The 19,682-nt window shown below is 44.0% G+C and overlaps 1 protein-coding gene across 1 annotated transcript; it reads left to right on the forward strand.

The window, feature by feature from the left end:
• Positions 1-287: 287 nt before the first annotated feature.
• Positions 288-19,260, forward strand: LOC128150610 (myosin heavy chain, skeletal muscle, adult-like). The gene is made up of 38 exons (XM_052806951.1): positions 288-506; positions 595-738; positions 832-988; positions 2,080-2,107; positions 2,206-2,317; positions 2,411-2,503; positions 3,625-3,688; positions 3,771-3,869; positions 3,963-4,066; positions 4,147-4,285; positions 4,535-4,653; positions 4,747-4,896; positions 5,811-5,981; positions 6,945-7,251; positions 7,359-7,435; positions 7,871-7,958; positions 8,053-8,170; positions 8,725-8,848; positions 8,934-9,070; positions 9,165-9,420; positions 10,414-10,656; positions 10,878-11,054; positions 11,136-11,281; positions 11,386-11,476; positions 11,566-11,955; positions 12,185-12,311; positions 12,415-12,533; positions 12,788-12,984; positions 13,397-13,580; positions 13,667-13,832; positions 13,989-14,113; positions 14,306-14,614; positions 17,286-17,489; positions 17,837-17,962; positions 18,057-18,227; positions 18,314-18,418; positions 18,562-18,657; positions 18,965-19,260. The coding sequence occupies exons 1-38, from the start codon at positions 303-305 to the stop codon at positions 19,118-19,120; spliced, it is 5,823 nt and encodes a 1,940-aa protein (XP_052662911.1). The 5' UTR covers positions 288-302; the 3' UTR covers positions 19,121-19,260.
• The last annotated feature ends 422 nt before the right edge of the window (positions 19,261-19,682 follow it).

Here is a 19,682-nt window from a genome sequence, read left to right on the forward strand (position 1 = left end):
TTCACCATCAGGGTGGTCAGACATTAAGCAGGCATGCAGAGGGACTGAGAAATCTTCATTCTTGGAGATAATCAGAGCTTCACTGGAAAAGGCTCTGAGTAATTTGATCCAATGTTTGCCCTGCTTTGCACATGAAGGTGGACCAAAGAACTGCCTAGGATTCTTCCCAAATCACATATTCTATGATGCTGTTTAAGTTTTCAATAAAAACTGCATGGCAACAAAAAATGTTGACTCATTTGGGCAACATATCTGCTCGTCCACAGTGTTCTCTGCTGACGAGCCCCTCATAAAGTGCAGCCATGTCATCAGACTCTGAGATGGCCATCTTTGGGGAGGCGGCTCCTTACCTCCGAAAGTCAGAAAAGGAGAGAATTGAGGCCCAGAACAAGCCTTTCGATGCCAAGACATCTGTCTTTGTGGTGCATCCTAAGGAATCCTTTGTAAAAGGGACAATCCAGAGCAAAGAATCAGGGAAGGTCACTGTCAAGACTGAAGGTGGAGAGGTGGGTAAAATGCAAGATTTACAAACAGCATTTAATTCCCACTCTGGGCTCTTAGCTGACGTGCATGTACCTTTCTTTCCTCTAACAGACCCTGACCGTGAAGGAAGATCAAATCTTCTCCATGAACCCTCCCAAGTACGATAAAATCGAGGACATGGCCATGATGACCCACCTCCACGAACCTGCTGTGCTGTACAACCTCAAAGAGCGTTATGCAGCCTGGATGATCTACGTAAGTAGCAGCAGCAGTCTTCCTCTGGGTAGCTAGGAGGAACTGCTCTGCCAAGCTAAGTGGAAGCCAACGTGCTGTCTCCCTTCCTCGCAGACCTACTCGGGTCTCTTCTGCGTCACTGTCAACCCCTACAAGTGGCTGCCGGTGTACAACCCGGAGGTGGTGTTGGCCTACCGAGGCAAGAAGCGCCAGGAGGCCCCTCCACACATCTTCTCCATCTCTGACAATGCCTATCAGTTCATGCTGACTGGTGAGTGGCTATATCTGTGTCAGAGGGATTGTACCATGAAATTCTCTGAAGGGAAACTCTGTCTCAGTGCTATGAGGAGACTGTTCCAAAGCTTTCATGGTTCTGATGCATACATACTATTGTGTGTTTTACTCTCTTCACACCATTGTTTCTACTATTTTAAATTAAAGACACCCTTGCACTCAGTGAGGTGTTTTGGAATTTTGCTTGTTTGTTTGTTTTAACTTCATGCTAACTGGTGAGTGGCTGTCACAGTGATTCCATCAAAAAGACATTTTAGAAGTAATCACAGTTTCCCTGATAAATATGCTGATATTTTCTTAACACATCATTAGAGTTTTATTTCAGTCATAGCATTAATCACTGTTGATTTAAACAGGATTTTTTCACATCAGTATTTCCAAAAAGGAAGTATAGTACCACAGATAGTTAGTGTGTCAGGAAAAACAATAAGCCAAATGGACTAGGTGGAGCAAGGGATGTAATTATGTCTGAAATGAAATGGTGAAAGTGAACAAGGTATGAAATCCATATGTGATGTGAAAATTCTGTCTGACAATGTGAAATTAGTTCGTTGAAGGGCTACAGGAAACATCAATATCACAGATATTCAGATTTGTCTTGATAAAACCATGATGTGAAAAAATGAAATAGAATTATATATTGCTGCTAGTTTTGCTTCTAACTTTTCATTCCTTTCTTTTGCTGTGCCACTGAGTTCAGAACTATTACCCATGCTCAGGATTCCTTTGTCGTGGGTCCTTACTATCCCTTTCTCTACTTCTGATCTAAATAAAGCCTGCGTAGCAGAAAATTAAAACAAAAGAACCAGAAACAATTTACTGTATGTAGGAGAAAAAAGACCGTAAAGAGTTCAGTAGGGAACAAACATATGTCCCTTCAATGGTTTTCATTGTTCATGGCAAAGCATTACTTTGCAAAGAATTGAATTTTTAATAACTGTTACTAGTAAACAAGGGAAAAAAGCATGCAGAAATTTTTCTTGTCATAACTTAACATTAAATGCATTAATTTTCAGTCTTTTTGTGTTCTTCATTTACAAAGTCTATTTGTTTCTGCCTCTTTCACAGATCGCGAGAACCAGTCGATCCTGATCACGTATGTACACTCCCTGCTCGGGTCCCCGCTGGGCTGCCCAGTGCCAGGGGACCTCCTGCCTGACCACATGCTCTCTGCTTCTGTCTTTGGTTTGACAGCGGAGAATCCGGTGCAGGGAAGACTGTGAACACAAAGCGTGTCATCCAGTACTTTGCAACAATTGCAGCGAGTGGGGAGAAGAAGAAGGAAGAGCAGGCTGGCAAAATGCAGGTAAATTAATAGATAGTGGCTGGAATCAATGCTTTTGTCTGTTCCTGACATGATTTTTGGAAAGGATAACAAGCAACAATTATCATGCTGCAGGGAACGCTTGAGGATCAAATCATCAGCGCCAACCCACTGCTGGAGGCCTTTGGAAATGCCAAGACCGTGAGGAATGACAACTCCTCACGCTTCGTAAGTTTTTGATCAGAGAAGTTGTTGACATTTACAAGTGAACAAAGATGTCGGAACAGAAGCTGTCACTTTTGAAGTGTCATGGTCAGATGATTGTATTCATTGAACTAATATTTTCCTCATATTTTTGTCAACTAAAAGCTGTCTAACTAGACTATCTAATGAACAATGTAACTTTAAAATGTAGTACACCAAACAAATATTTACAAAGGGTGATCATTTAAATATGTGTAAATATCTATATTAATAAATATAAATATATACATATATACGCACATACTCCTCGTATCTGCCCTACAGTCTGTAGATACAAATTTGTGTAAATTGATATAATGCAGATGGAAGGGAGGGAGGGAGAAACAGACAGCCAGACAGGATGGAAACTGCCTGCATCAGATCAGCAAAAATATGAATCTGGTTTTTTTAGACACAGAACTGGGCAGGTCTATTAATCTGACTGTTCAGACCTTGATACAAGTTTTCTGGGAAGGGATAGGGACAAAGATGTCTTCAAGACATCCTATCAGAAACCAGACTACTCTATGACATGTCCTTTTGATCATTTTAATGCAAAAAGCCATTCATAAATTTTATTAGATAAGCTGTGATTGTCCTTGGGAAACCACAATACTAATCCACAGTCTCAGCCTAAAGTTCTATGTTCTGGGTACACTGCCCCTATCCCCAGAACTCAGAAAATAACAGCTGCCTTCTGTTTTTCCACAAGATCAAAAAAATTCATTTAACATTTACATCACCAAAATCCACCTTCACAGCATCTTAACTGATTAAAAAATGTAGTAATTGCATCTTGGCTTTCTCTATATCCATCTGTTTGAATTGAGGCATAAATGACCTAATAAAAGGCTTGCTTAGTGGTTTTCTTGTTCCTGTGCATTCAGGTTATCCACTAAATAATAATAGGTATATACCTTAGTATTGCCAGTACAGACAGTTACCTGAATATTTGTTTTGGTTTGCTTTGCTTTTTTTTAAGAAAAATAAGGAAAAAGGACAAAGCCACTTCTAAGTTTAAATCCTGTCCTCTGTGGAGAATGTAAGATCACATACTTACAATCTAAGTGAAATTTCAAAATGCCTTTTTTCTTTCCCCTCTAAAGGGCAAATTCATTCGAATCCACTTTGGAGCCACAGGCAAACTGGCTTCTGCTGACATTGAAACATGTAAGAGACGTCCTGACCTGATCACATCCTTTCTACCTCAGTGTACTTTCTCAGGCTTAACTCTTTCTACCTTCCTTGCCAGATCTGCTGGAGAAATCCAGAGTCACTTTCCAGCTCAAGGCAGAAAGAAGCTACCACATATTCTATCAGATCATGTCCAACAAGAAGCCAGAGCTAATTGGTAGGAAGTATTATAAGTTGTTTGATGGAATCTGAACATGTTTAACATTTATCTTCATTCTTATGCCCAGATATGTCCTATTCCTCTTTACAGACATGCTCCTCATTACCACCAACCCATATGACTACCACTTTGTGAGTCAAGGTGAGATCACAGTTCCCAGCATTAACGACCAGGAAGAGCTGATGGCTACAGATGTAAGTGACACAGAGCATACTGGTATGGTGAAAATTCCATTTCATGGCCCAGAGGTTTATTTGACTGACTCTGTTGCCAGAGTGCCATTGACATCCTGGGCTTCACTGCTGATGAAAAAACAGCCATTTACAAGCTGACAGGGGCTGTCATGCACTACGGGAACTTGAAGTTCAAGCAGAAGCAGCGTGAGGAACAGGCAGAGCCGGATGGCACGGAAGGTATTAACAAAATCTAGAACTCCCAATAACAGAAACAGTTACATAGCTGGCAGTTGGCATACAGGTATCTTTCTCCAATTTACTTTCATAAAGACATAAATCTCAGCTTCCATATTATTCATGCTTCTAAATTTCCCTTCAAGCTATCACAAGACTGCAGTGCTGAAACCTACAGCAACATCTTAGAGGACATCCACTTTCAATGATCACTTCTCCTCTGTTACTGTTTCCTTCTCTCTTTGTGTATAGTTGCTGACAAAGCTGCCTATTTGATGGGTCTGAACTCAGCAGACCTGCTCAAGGCCCTCTGCTACCCCCGAGTCAAGGTTGGGAATGAATATGTGACCAAGGGTCAAACTGTGCAGCAGGTAAAAACCAGCTGGTGACTGGGAACCTCTGGCTTGATTTACTCTCTTGCTTTGGGTACTATTTTCCTTCTGCTGCATTCTTCTTTATTTTAGGTGAACAATGCAGTGGGTGCTCTGGCAAAAGCTGTCTATGAGAAGATGTTCCTGTGGATGGTTGTTCGCATCAACCAACAGCTGGATACGAAGCAGCCCAGACAGTACTTCATTGGTGTCCTGGACATTGCTGGCTTCGAGATCTTTGATGCAAGTATCACAGAAATCATAGTAAAATCTTGAAAAGGCAATTAGGGCTCAAGAGAAACTGGCAAATTATGGTGGGTTTTTTGGAAAACATTCCATTCACTTGCAATTTCAAATCAAGTTTTGTGGTTTTTTGAAAAAGTTTATCTCTTATTTTCTGGAAATGCTTTCCTTCTTTGTATATGTCACTGCTTTTTCTCCAGCATAATCCATGAGCTTCAATAGATCTGCATGTAATTATGTGATACACAAGGAAGAAGCATTGTTTTACATGCTGCCTTTTACATAATTAGCATGAATGTTGTAGCTTTTCAATAATTTGAGCTCAGTATTAAAAAAATCCACTGACAAATAGCACACAAATACTGAAGATAAAATATCACAGAGTGTAGGAAGAGAAAGGTAGATTTAAGTCCCACATAAAATTGTGCTAAGGCTTTGGAAAAAGAAAGCAATATATATCCTTTGCTTCTGAAGAGCCAAAGGGTGATACCAAGAGGAAGAATGCATTGGCTGCCCTTAGTGCAGAGAAGTTCTGTTGACATTTGGGGAAGGTACCCGAGTCCAAGCCAGGACTGACAAACACTGACAATGTCTGACTTTTTTTTAATGGCAATGGGAAAATTTACATAATACGAGAGAAAAAAATTATGTAAATTGCACTTTGATATGGATAAGACTACCAAATCATTTTAGAATTTGATTTAAAAATAAATTATATATGTAAACATCATTCAGGTAGCAAAGAGCAAAAAAAACCCCAACCACTTTAAAAATAGTTAATGGGATGTTTTAACATTAAAAAACCCCTTGTTTTAGCTGGGCATTCCTGTACAGGATTCTGAGTGCATAGGAGAAAGCTATATAGGCAGTTCTTCATCCTGAGAATGAGTAAATCTTGTCTTTGTACTGAGCAGTTCAACAGCCTGGAGCAGCTGTGCATCAACTTCACCAATGAGAAACTGCAACAGTTCTTCAACCACCACATGTTCGTGCTGGAACAGGAGGAGTACAAGAAGGAGGGAATTGAGTGGACATTCATTGACTTTGGGATGGACCTGGCTGCCTGCATTGAGCTCATTGAAAAAGTATGTTGATTACATTTAAGATTTTGCTATTTCTTTGTGACAGAATTTTAGGGTTTTTCTTCAGCCTTATTTTTTCTTGCCCTAATGCTTCACAAACCTGCCTATTATTATCCATTTATATTCCTGGTTATTTGTATTTAAAAAGTACCGTTTCATTTCAAATTTTGTATGTATTTAGAAAGCAATTTCTAAGGACCTTTGTGATTAGGCTACAAATGAAGTACCTTTAGGTTATCCATTAACTACATTATTATGAATTTTTAAAAAATCAACTGTAATTTTGCTTGTTTGGCAATAGAATAATTAATGTGATCACACATAATTTCATGGCAAGGATTCTCTGTAGGTGTGTTTTCTAGTCAACAAAGATGAATGATCTCTTTTCAGAAACCCGGACACAATTTTCAGTATTATGATTATGATTTCAATATTAATACTGTGATTTCTGAAATGCAATTTCTAAGTAAAATCATAGCTGTATATAGAAAAAAGGTACCAGATGAACAGTGATCATTAAAACCATCACTATGAGCTGACACAGTTTTGTGTAACATCCTCTTGTACAGGAATGAAAAGACAGAGATATCACGTAAAAAATAAGATTTCAGGAAGTAGCTGAAAGATCTGTTGAACAAAGGTCAGTTTTAGTAAGACATCTTCATCTACACAAATTTACTTTGGGAAAGCATTAATGCAAAAAATAAAAATCTCCTTTTGATTCATCAGTTTCCAAATTATTTAGAAAACTTTGTGTGATTATTGGAATACTATCAGTTCTGAAATGCATTAGTTTCAGACACAAATTCATATTTTGTCTAGAACTGCATGTGCAAAACTTAATAAAGACTTGATCCATTTTTGATCCAATTTAATCCATTTCTCAGTTTTCTTGTGCCTTACTGCAGTCTCCTTCTGAAGGCAGGTATGTATTTTATCGCTGTTATTTTTTGCTGCTTCTCCCAGCCCATGGGCATCTTCTCCATCCTGGAAGAGGAGTGCATGTTCCCCAAGGCAACTGACACCTCTTTCAAGAACAAGCTCTATGACCAGCATCTGGGCAAGTCCAACAACTTCCAGAAGCCCAAGCCTGGCAAAGGCAAGGCTGAGGCCCACTTCTCCCTGATACACTATGCTGGCACGGTGGACTACAACATCTCTGGCTGGCTTGAGAAGAATAAGGATCCCTTGAATGAAACTGTCATTGGGCTGTATCAGAAATCATCTGTGAAGACACTGGCATTACTTTTTGCCTCTGCTGGAGGAGAGGCAGGTCAGTTCTCTGAAATGTCATCTGTTTGGTGCACAGTGGTTCTGAAAATTGTGGAGTCATGAATGGTCCCTAAAGCCATAAATGTTTCATTATCTTCGCTATACCAGAGGCTAGTGGTGGTGGTGGCAAGAAAGGTGGCAAGAAGAAGGGTTCTTCTTTCCAGACTGTCTCAGCTCTTTTCCGGGTACGTAAACATTTTAACTTTTCATCTGTGTAAATTAGAATTAAACTGCACTTTCAACTGGCTCAGTGAAAGTTAAAAAAAAAACCCCAAAACAAAAACAAAAAACAAAGAACTTTCTTTCAGATCCTCATAAAAAAAAATCTTATGGAATGAAAAATGACACTGTGAAGTCATAAATTTACACATAAAATAAACATTAATTTTCTCATAAAACTATGAAGTACTCACCTTCTATCTCTCCCTGGGTTGATGGCAACTTTCTTATCCTAAAAAGTGATGTTCAATGTTCAGAATGAGACAGGATTGACCTATTGATTAAGATATCATCAGCTGAAAATTCTCAGCCCGGTGCACCTCCATTAATAGGCTAAGCTCAAAGAACCTAAGAATTTTTCCATATTTCATATAAACACATAATAAATCATGGTCCCACAGGAGAACCTAAACAAGCTGATGACCAATCTACGGAGCACTCACCCCCATTTTGTCCGTTGCATCATCCCAAATGAAACAAAAACACCTGGTAAGATTCTCAAGCAGAAAGAGAACTTCCTCTAATACAGCCATGCCCATCTGCGCTGGAGACTGTGGTATTCATTTATGCTCTGAATTGCTAGGTGCCATGGAGCATGAACTGGTACTTCACCAGCTGCGGTGTAACGGCGTGCTAGAAGGCATCAGAATTTGCAGGAAAGGTTTCCCCAGCAGAGTCCTCTATGCTGACTTCAAACAGAGGTAAGAGCTATAAAATGAAGAGATAAGTCAGGTGTCCTCACTGACTGCTGTTCATCAAACAGCCAAACTTTGCCAGTGTCTCTGAATATGGAAGCACAATAGGGCTACCCAAGCCAATGCTTACAAGATTAAAAAATGCAAATTGGGATGTGGGTACAACACATTCTCAGACAAAAATTACAAACTCAGATAGAGTGCTTTGGCCATTGTATCAGCTGCAAGTTTCAGGGGAAGATGCTTTCCTCCTATACACAAAGTAGCAATGTTCCTCTCTAGCGACTTTCTACAGCATAGTTTAAGTGAAAAAGGCATCGGACTGAAATGGCTGGAGGTCAGTGTCCTCTTTTCATCTATGACTGATCACCTGAAGACAGTAAAAGTTTCCTTAATTTTGTTATCAGATTAGGACTTCAATGTAACTGTGTCTCTAAACAAGGGATGAAATTCCAACTTTCTCAGCCTCATTCTGCTGCAAAGACTGTGGTTAGTCTCAATAAACAGTGTTGACTTATGACCCGAGACTGCCTTCATTCATATTTCCTCTCATTCCACAGATACAAGGTGCTTAATGCCAGTGCTATCCCAGAGGGACAGTTCATTGATAGCAAGAAGGCTTCTGAGAAGCTTCTTGGGTCAATCGATGTGGACCACACCCAGTACAAATTTGGCCACACCAAGGTACAAACCCTCCTTGACTCACTCACTGCATGCCTGTGCTTTGCTCTACGTGACAGTGATGTGCTGCAACATTCCCTTTCGCAAGGTGTTCTTCAAAGCTGGGCTGCTGGGACTCCTGGAGGAGATGAGGGATGAGAAGCTGGCACAGCTCATCACCCGCACACAGGCCAGGTGCAGGGGCTTCCTGATGAGAGTGGAGTACCGGAGAATGGTGGAGAGGAGGTAGGCATTCCTCATACAAAGTCACTGTACTTGGGGAAAGTGTTGGCACTTGTCATACTGAAAATATTCAATGGTCATTTTAATTATGCTTCAGGGAGTCCATCTTTTGCATCCAGTATAATGTTCGTGCATTCATGAATGTCAAGCACTGGCCCTGGATGAAGCTGTTCTTCAAGATCAAGCCCTTGCTGAAGAGTGCAGAATCTGAGAAGGAGATGGCCAACATGAAGGAAGAGTTTGAGAAAACCAAAGAAGAGCTTGCAAAGTCTGAGGCAAAGAGGAAGGAGCTGGAGGAGAAAATGGTGAAACTGGTGCAGGAGAAAAACGATCTGCAGCTCCAAGTGCAGGCTGTGAGTAACGTTATTCTACTTCGTTTGTTTGTTTGTTTGTTTGTTATAGGGGAAATGAGTAAATAAGATCTAACTCTTCTCTCATACTACAGAACTCTCACACTGCACACAGAACTGCCTTACAAAATATTTAAAGCTGAATACCATGTAACTAGAGGTAAAATTCAGGCCACATTCTTTCCCCACTCAGTCTCACTATTACAAAGTGGAGATTAAGCTAAAGAATGACTTTTTAGTCTTAATGCCTACATGTACGTGTCTCCATGTGAGTTCATGACATAAAGCCTCGTTATAGTCACTGCAGTGTATTTAGGGGAGTAGGGACAGTGATTCAATTGACCAGCTACTCTGCCTTAATTCAGTGGTCAAAATGAAGAGTCTAGCGCCATTTCTTATGGCATATCTCACCTGAGCTCCTGTAGCTACTGCTCCCAGAAGATGCAGATGCCCATTACGCCCTACCACACAAGTGCCAGCCTTGTACGCTTGTCTACAATGCCATTTGGCCTCTCAGAAACTCAGGCAACATTTAGGCAATACCCTTGAGTTGAAGTGTCCATTTCAGGGAAAGATGAATCTTGTTCTAACCTCCACTGACTGTATTGGCTGGGTATAAATCATGAATGGGAGCTTCAAATATTTTCTCACTGGTAGAATTATTTACCTTTCTCAATACTTCCACATAAATTTGAATATGACATGTTATAAAATACAATCACTTTCCAAAGGAGAAAAGGAAAACATCGATTAAATCCAAGTAACCCACCGACATACCTGAAATAAGCAAGGTAAAACGGAATGGAGCTAGACACAGTATCTGATGACGAAAAAGGTCAGAAAAAAATAAACCTGATTAAAAACATATTCTAAATTTGTAATTTTTAATGTAATTGCGCAGTAACCTTTTCCCAAAAAAGTAATCTCCCAAAAGGTCTTACTGATGCACACCTGTTCCTTCAGCATTAAATAAGCTTTCCTGTATTTTCCCACCAGGAAGCTGATGCTCTAGCTGATGCTGAGGAAAGATGTGACCAGCTCATCAAAACCAAAATCCAGCTGGAAGCCAAAGTAAAGGAGGTGACTGAGAGGGCTGAGGATGAAGAAGAAATCAATGCTGAGCTGACAGCCAAGAAGAGAAAACTGGAGGATGAATGTTCAGAGCTGAAGAAAGACATTGATGACCTTGAATTAACACTAGCCAAGGTTGAGAAGGAAAAACATGCCACAGAAAACAAGGTACACACATGGGGAGTCACATAAAGGGCCAAGACATCACTGACTCTCGGAGTTAGAGCCTGCTACCGTAAGACACCTTGGCTTTGGAAAATTTTGAGATGGGCCTTGTCTGAGCATCCAAAGGAGAAATGAAAGACTTGGCAAAACAATGCAAAGTGAAAATGTCACCACGCCAGTGAACCTGTTTTCTACCAAATTCTGACACTTGCTCATATTTGTAGGTGAAAAACCTTACAGAGGAGATGGCAGCCCTGGACGAGACCATTGCCAAGCTGACAAAAGAGAAGAAAGCCCTCCAAGAGGCCCATCAGCAGACACTGGATGACCTGCAGGCAGAAGAGGACAAAGTCAATACGCTGACCAAAGCTAAGACCAAGCTGGAGCAGCAAGTGGATGATGTAAGCACGGTTTCCAGAAGAACAGGACAGGTATGGATTTAGACCTGGCTGGTAGAACACTGATGGTCTTGTTCTGCCTAGCTGGAAGGGTCCCTGGAGCAAGAGAAGAAACTGCGCATGGACCTTGAGAGAGCTAAGAGGAAACTTGAAGGAGACCTGAAGCTGGCCCACGACAGCATAATGGATTTGGAAAATGATAAGCAGCAGCTGGATGAGAAGCTGAAGAAGTAAGTCTGGTTGTGGAGCCCCTGACCACTGTGCTGGTATACTTTTTGCTTTGAGCTCTAACATGGTTTGCTTTGAGCTCTAACACGGTTTGCTTTGCCCAAAGGAAAGACTTTGAAATCAGCCAGATCCAGAGCAAAATTGAGGATGAGCAAGCCCTGGGCATGCAATTACAGAAGAAGATCAAGGAGCTGCAGGCAAGTCTTTGTTCCTTCCCCTCTCTCACCCAGTCTCAGGTCAGGTAGGAGGAGGGCATGGGTGTGAAGGGTCCCCTAATGTTCCCCAGGCTCGTATTGAGGAACTGGAGGAGGAAATTGAGGCTGAACGTGCCTCTCGGGCAAAAGCAGAGAAGCATCGGGCTGACCTCTCGAGGGAGCTAGAGGAGATCAGCGAGCGCCTGGAAGAAGCAGGAGGGGCTACCGCAGCTCAGATCGATATGAACAAGAAGCGTGAGGCAGAATTTCAGAAGATGCGCCGTGACCTCGAAGAGGCCACGCTGCAGCACGAAGCCACAGCTGCCGCCCTGCGGAAGAAGCACGCGGACAGCACAGCTGAGCTTGGGGAGCAGATCGACAACCTGCAACGAGTGAAGCAGAAGCTGGAGAAGGAGAAGAGTGAGCTGAAGATGGAGATTGACGACTTGGCCAGTAACATGGAGTCTGTCTCCAAAGCCAAGGTATGGAAAAACATACTGAAAACAACTTGAAAATAAACATATCTTTTTAAAATATGGTCATGTTACAATATACCTCTCTGTCTCTGTATGGAACTGTATTTCTAACCTTCTAACACCAATGAGCAGTATATAGTTTGCATGTCTGTTGACATTTTTCTGGTGAGAATCGTGGTGCTCAGAATAAGTATGCATCCAGACACTAATCTTTCATCCTCTGTGATTTTCACAGGCTAATCTGGAGAAAATGTGCCGCACACTGGAAGACCAGCTGAGTGAGATTAAGACAAAGGAAGAAGAGCATCAGCGCATGATCAGTGACCTCAATGCTCAAAGAGCTCGTCTGCAGACAGAATCAGGTGACAGAGCCTCCTCTGTGCTACAGAAGGGGAGAGCGTCCTAAACCAGTTTGTTTGGGTCATGAATGACAACAAAAATATTTCCTTTCTGTGTGCTTCTTAGGTGAATATTCACGCCAGGTGGAGGAGAAAGATGCTCTGATTTCTCAGCTGTCAAGAGGCAAGCAGGCTTTCACCCAACAGATTGAGGAACTCAAGAGGCACCTAGAGGAAGAGATAAAGGTGATGACTTTTTCTACAGCTGGCCACTGAAAACACTCTTGACTTCAACTGCCTAGTGGGAACAGGCATACTGGGAGAAAACTCATTTCTGCAGGGAGTGTGATTAGTGGATTTTGTCCTCCCGACTTACATCTGTCCTTCACCAAAAGCACCTAAAACCTGCCAGCAGTCATGTTCACTGTGTTAAATTAATTCATTGCAAGAGATTTCCCAGGATATTACCATTCCTTGTCCCAATCTCGCTCTCTACCTAGGCCAAGAATGCCCTGGCCCACGCCTTGCAGTCTGCTCGCCACGACTGTGACTTGCTCCGGGAACAATATGAGGAGGAGCAGGAAGCCAAGGGGGAGCTGCAGCGTGCCCTGTCCAAGGCCAACAGTGAAGTGGCCCAGTGGAGAACCAAATACGAGACGGACGCTATTCAGCGCACGGAGGAGCTGGAGGAGGCCAAGTATGTGGGGAAAGTGGGGAAGACAAAAAAAGGGGTAGACTAAGAAGGGAAATTTGAAGACAGAACTGCGATATTGTCATAAAAAGTTAAAGCTGTGCTTTGTGGCAGGATAAGGGCTGATGTAAAGTATATCCTCCAAAGGGTGTGGTTTAGGAAATGTAGAGGAAAATATTCCCCTGACCGAGAGAATGTTTTCACCTGTGGACAGTAGAGACAGAAGGCATAGTGGTTGTTCAAGGCTGGGAATCAGAACTGGGAAAACGATAACTGGCTGGGAGAGGGTCTTCACTGTCTGTGCATAGGATACATCCTCAATGAATGGGTAAAACGTCCTGTTGTGAAAGGCCCATCAGCCACACACCACACCCTCCCCTTTGCTCTCAAACCACGAGCTGTGCTTACCATTTCCCAGGAAGAAGCTGGCACAGCGCCTGCAGGATGCAGAGGAACACGTCGAAGCTGTGAATGCCAAATGTGCTTCCCTGGAAAAGACAAAGCAGAGGCTGCAGAATGAAGTGGAGGACCTGATGATTGATGTGGAGCGAGCGAATGCTGCCTGCGCAGCTCTGGATAAGAAGCAGAAGAACTTTGACAAGGTCTTTTGGGCTCCGGGCCTGGGGTTCCTGGGCAGAGCATCCCCTCCTGATTGCCACATCCACGCTGAGGTCCTGTTTCTCTTCAGATCCTGGCAGAATGGAAGCAGAAGTACGAGGAAACGCAGGCTGAGCTGGAAGCCTCCCAGAAGGAGTCTCGGTCTCTCAGCACGGAACTGTTTAAGATGAAGAATGCCTATGAGGAATCCTTGGACCACCTGGAAATGCTGAAGCGTGAGAACAAGAACTTGCAGCGTAAGTCCCTGGCCCTCTGCTCCTGGCTGGGCTTTCTCACAAGCTTGTCTATCATCTGCCACACTAAATGGGTCTGGGCCAGTTATCTTGGTGCACCAGGGCCTTTCCCCATTCTGCTCTGTGCCTCACCGTGCCACTTTTCACCCTTCCTTGCAGAGGAGATTTCCGACCTCACGGAGCAGATTGCTGAGGGAGGAAAGGCGATTCATGAGCTGGAGAAAGTCAAGAAACAGATTGAGCAGGAGAAATCTGAACTCCAAGCCTCGCTGGAGGAAGCTGAGGTACATGCCCATAATCACTGGTATCTGCACTAAAAATATTAGCAATGGGGAAATGTGGCTAAAAATGTTTGGTCCTGCTCTGTTCTGGCTGGAGAGTGCAGCCAGCTGAGATTTCCTGAAATATTCTGTAATTACCTAGAAAGCAAGCAGCAGCTTTATCAACATTATAGATGTTTGTGTCCACTTGTCCAGGCCTCCCTGGAACATGAAGAGGGGAAGATCCTGCGCCTCCAGCTTGAACTCAACCAGGTGAAGTCTGAGATTGACAGGAAGATAGCAGAGAAAGATGAGGAGATCGACCAGATGAAGAGAAACCACCTCAGAATTGTGGAGTCCATGCAGAGCACCCTGGATGCTGAGATCAGGAGCAGGAATGAAGCCCTGCGTCTCAAGAAGAAGATGGAGGGGGACCTGAATGAAATGGAGATCCAGCTGAGCCATGCCAACCGCGTGGCTGCAGAGGCACAAAAGAACCTGAGAAATACACAGGCAGTGCTCAAGGTATGCTAAGCTAAGGATGTGCACACAGGTGTCTAGCTTGTCTAATATCGTTGAATCATAGAATGGTTTGGGTTGAAGGGGACCTTCAAAGATCATCCCGTCCAGCCCCTCTCCCGGGGGCAAGGACATCTCTTTGTAGATCAGGCTGCTCAAAGCCCCATCCAACCTGACCTTGAACACTGCCAACGATGGGGCATCCACAGCATCCTGTCACTGGGTACCAGGGACAAGAGATCAGCACCTCCCTCTTCTCTTCCCCTCCGCAAGAAACTGTAGAGGGCAATGAGGTCGCCCCTCAGCATTCTTCTCTCCAAACTAGACAAACCCTGTGTCCTTAGCCGCTCCTCAGAGGATATGCCTTCCAGCCCTTTCACCAACTTTCTTGGCCTCCTCTAGATGCACTCAAGACCCTTAACATCCTTTCTAAATTGTGAGACCCAGAACTGCACACAATACTCAAGGTGAGGCCACACCAAAGCTTAATACAACAGGAATACAGCTCCAACTGTGCCTTAGCTTTCCTGATCCTACCCCTACACATCCGGGCAGCATCCCTATACTCTCAGGATACATGTCTTTGGTTCCACTGCCTAGGCATTTCCTTCTTACACTTTAGTTTGACCAGGAGGTCCTTACTCAGCCATGCTGCTCTCCTGCCTTCCTTGCCTGATTGCTTACACATGGGAATCGAGAGCTCTTTGCACTCTAAGAAAAATGTTCTTAAAGAGCTGCCAACTCTTTTGTGCTCCTTTAGCCCTGAGGGCAGTTTCCCAGGGGGTCTCACCCAGTAATTCCTCAAACAACTGAAAGTCCGCTCTCCTAAAATTCAGGGTCTTGACCTTACTCTTCATCTGGCCCATATCCCTCACAATTGTGAATACCACCAGGGCACGATCACTGCAGCCCAGGCTGCCATCAGTTTTGACATCTCTGATTAGTTCATTTGTGTTGGTAAGCAACAGGTACAGTAACGCTTCTCCTCCGGTTGGGCTGTCTATCCTCTGGATGAAGATGCTATCCTTGATGCACTCCAGGAGTCTCCTGGACTGCTTACAGCTTGCCGTGCTGCTTTTCCAGCAGATGTCAGGGTGATTGATGTCCCCCAGCAGGATCAGAGCCTGCGAGCGTGATGATTCCCATAGTTGAAGTAATACCACTTCGTCAACAGGCTCCCCTTGGTCAGGTGGCCTGCAGTAAACACCAGCCACGAGGTTTCCTTTGTTGGCTTGGCCTCTAATTTTTACTCATAAGCTCTCAACCTGGCTCATCACTGTTTTTCAAAGACAGCTCTGTGCAATCAATCCATTTTTTACATAGAGGGCAACCTGCCCGCCTCTCCTTCCTTGCCTGTGCCTTCTGGACAGTTTATGGCCATTGATTGCAGCACTCCAGTCATGTGATTCATCCCACCAAGTTTCAGTGTCAGCGATTAGATCACAGCTTTCTAGGTGCACAGTGGTTTCCAACTCCTCCTGTTCGTTACCCATGCTTCGTGCATTGGTATAGAGACACCTCAGATGGGCCATCGACCATATCACCTTTTTAGAGGAACAAACTCTAATTCTTTTGGAGCATTTCACAGATGTTTCCCTGTTGCTTCCTGATATATCAGCAGCCCCTGGCTCTTCTCTGTTACTCAAAACTCCATTCTCTTCCCCTGTTAAGTCTAGTTTAAAGCCCTGGCCAGCTTGTTGGTGAAGACCCTCTTGCCCCACTTGGTCAGGTGAATCCCATCTGCTCCCAACAGACCGAGCTTCTCAAAGGTAGATCCATAATCATAGAAGCCAAAACCTTGAATTTGGCACCAGCTAGACAGACAGGCGTTCACCTGTTCAATTTGTCTCCTCCTTCCTGAACCCCTCCCCCTGACTGGGAGGATAGAGGAGAACACCACCCATGCTGCAGATCCTTTTAACATTGCTCCAAGGGACATAGAGTCTCTTTTGATGGTTATAAGTTGCCTTGTTGCAATATCATTAAAGCCTACATGGAATACTAGGAGCAGATGATAATCTGAAGAGTTCACCAGGCTTGGCAGCCTCTCTGACACCATGAATGCAAGCTGTTTGTAGGCAGCAAACTTCTCTAGAGAAATTGTCTGGATGGTAAATGGGTGTTTTGGTGCCTCTCAGTAAGGAATCTCCCATTGCTAATACCTTATGTGCTTTTCTGGTGGCACTGGTTCTAATGCGAGTGGGTGGCTGGATCAACTTGACATGGTTGACTTTTCCTGGGTCCTGTCAGTTACTCATGTGCTCTTCATTTTTCAAGCCCAGAGTATCGTGTCTGTTATGTAGTGGCACTTCAGAGGATGGGGGAAGGTTCTTTCTTCTGCCCCAAGCAGGGACAAAGGTCCAGTTTCCTTCACCTTGTAAGCTACTTTTGTCAGTCAGCTGGAGTTTTAGTTCAGGCTTACCTTCCCCTGGCGCAGCCTTAGATTTAGGCAGGGCTGTCACTCAGCCTGGGACAGTGTGCAATACCATGTATTGATCTCCTCTGCTCACATTCTTAGATACTGTGCATATACCGACATAATAATTCCGCATATAAATACATATTATATCTATAAATATATAGGTATTGTACTGACATAATGATTATTAGACTGGTGGTAATTGCCATTGTGCAACAGTGCTGTGCCTCCTTAGAATTTCTTTTTTCTCTCTTAAAGGATACCCAGATACACCTGGACGATGCTCTCAGGACACAGGAGGACCTGAAGGAGCAGGTGGCCATGGTGGAGCGCAGAGCAAACCTGTTGCAGGCTGAAATTGAGGAGCTTCGGGCAGCCCTGGAGCAGATGGAGCGGTCGAGGAAAGTGGCTGAGCAGGAACTGATGGATGCAAGTGAGAGAGTTCAGCTCCTCCACACTCAGGTTAGATTCATGAGATTCAAAATCTCAAGAGCCATTTTATTTTTCCCTTACCAGGTTTTTCATCCTTGTAAGTTCTTAAATCATCTCTTGTAATAAAAAGGCTTGTACAAAGAATTGGATTATAGCTAAATGAGTAGGATTGCATTAACAGGAGTCAGAAGTGCTTCTTAAGATTTAAAGAACTCTACGCTCTCTAGCTGTGTATGACCTGACAGGATGCACCATTTGAAGGAGGATGCTAATATTAGACACAGAGATGATAAGTTTAAATTTAAACAGTAAATTCCTAAGGTAAGTAAGTGTTCTGTTTTGGAACTAACTGGACAGTATTTTTTGTTGTTCAACAGAACACCAGCTTGATCAACACCAAGAAGAAGCTGGAAACAGACATTGCCCAAATTCAGGGTGAAATGGAGGACACGATCCAGGAAGCCCGCAATGCCGAAGAGAAGGCCAAGAAGGCCATCACAGATGTGAGTCGGGGGCTCCTTTCACTGCTGATGGTGGATGTATAGTCCCCAGGATGTCTCCAGCCTGAAAATGGCTTTGACCTTTTGCTCTCATCAGGCGGCCATGATGGCAGAAGAGCTGAAGAAGGAGCAGGACACCAGCGCCCACCTGGAGAGGATGAAGAAGAACCTGGACCAGACGGTGAAGGACCTGCAGCTTCGTCTGGATGAAGCCGAGCAGTTGGCCCTGAAGGGAGGCAAGAAGCAAATCCAGAAGCTGGAGGCCAGAGTGCGTGGGGCTTTTATTTGTGCATGAGTGAGCATGTCCCTTGGAGAGATACCAGGGAAGCTCCAAGGATGGGGTGCTCATTGCAGGTGCGGGAGCTGGAAGGGGAGGTTGATGCTGAGCAGAAGCGCAGCGCTGAAGCCGTGAAGGGTGTGCGCAAGTACGAGAGGAGGGTGAAGGAGCTGACCTACCAGGTAAGGCAGGAGGCCGCCTTGGGCTGACAGAGTTTTCTCACAGCAAGTCAGATTTTGTGCACACCATCCCCAAGGGGAACTGTTAACCTCACATGATGCAGAACCAACAATTCATTCTCTTTCCTGCTTGCCAACCACTCTAGTCTGAGGAAGACCGTAAGAATATTCTCAGGCTGCAGGATCTGGTGGACAAGCTGCAAATGAAGGTGAAATCCTACAAGAGACAAGCTGAGGAGGCTGTAAGTATTGCTCGAAGAATGGGCAGGAGCCACCTTCCATTGGGGCAGCACGCTCATTGAGATGAGTATGAATAGCAGGAAAGGGGCATGAAAGAAACTCCCAAGACACAACAGTCTTGGCCACACCGTTTACTATGGTGTCATGAGGCCTTGCTGAGTTCTGGGCACCCTGCAGCAGTCAGTGATGAACTGAGGGAAATTCTGCAGCCTGTTTTATACAGGACGTCAGACTAAACAAACCCAGGGGCTACATCCACTGACTGAGAAGTTCCTGAATCCTCACCACCGACTCCCTCTCCCCACACAGGAGGAGCTGTCCAATGTCAATCTCTCCAAATTCCGCAAGATCCAGCACGAGCTGGAGGAAGCCGAGGAGCGGGCTGACATTGCAGAGTCGCAGGTCAACAAGCTCCGAGCAAAGAGCCGGGAGTTTCACAGCAAGAAGATAGAAGAGGAAGAGTGAGGATGTCATGAGGCAGCAAAGTGACCTGAGGGCTGCACAAAATGTGAACCTCTCAGTTGCTTTCTTCTTCAATGAGTCTTTGTAACCATGTTAATGTCTAGAGAATAAAGAACGTAGATTCCTTTGCATACACAGCAGAAGCAGTGCTTTTGGTTGTTCCAATTCAATTGTGCAGTTAAATAAGTTTGGGGCATGTTCAAATGAAACATTTTATTTCACTTTAACCCCTGGATAGCAGTAGAGCTTTATTTAGCCCATCTCCAGTATTTCTCCACTGTGTCCTGTTACATTACTGGGTAGGGAGTAACACTAATTTAATTCCCAAACTGGCAAGAGGAGAGGATCAGGACAAAGGCAGGACGAGTACCTTGACTGTCCTGGCACAGCAAAAATGTTTCTGCCTTGGGGAGTCCTCTTTCTAAATGGGTGCTGTACACAGAGGGTCTCTTTGCTGGTCCCATTCTCACTTTGGCAAGCTGGATTTAAAGGCAAGTTGCCCCATAAAAAAAAAAAAATCTGGAGCCCCAAAGGCATCTGGGTGTCCCTGAGTCCTCATGGAGGA

Source organism: Harpia harpyja, chromosome 14, assembly GCF_026419915.1.
Source record: "Harpia harpyja isolate bHarHar1 chromosome 14, bHarHar1 primary haplotype, whole genome shotgun sequence".
In the NCBI taxonomy this organism is placed as follows: Eukaryota; Metazoa; Chordata; class Aves; order Accipitriformes; family Accipitridae; genus Harpia; species Harpia harpyja.

Excerpts from the sequence above, each read along its gene's own strand:
- LOC128150610 (XM_052806951.1), top strand. The coding sequence starts at position 303 with ATGTCATCAGACTCTGAGATGGCCATCTTTGGGGAGGCGGCTCCTTAC. Across the intron at positions 4,897-5,810 it reads CTGGCTTCGAGATCTTTGAT|TTCAACAGCCTGGAGCAGCT; the intron begins GCAAGTATCACA and ends TGTACTGAGCAG. Across the intron at positions 18,658-18,964 it reads AGAGACAAGCTGAGGAGGCT|GAGGAGCTGTCCAATGTCAA; the intron begins GTAAGTATTGCT and ends CTCCCCACACAG.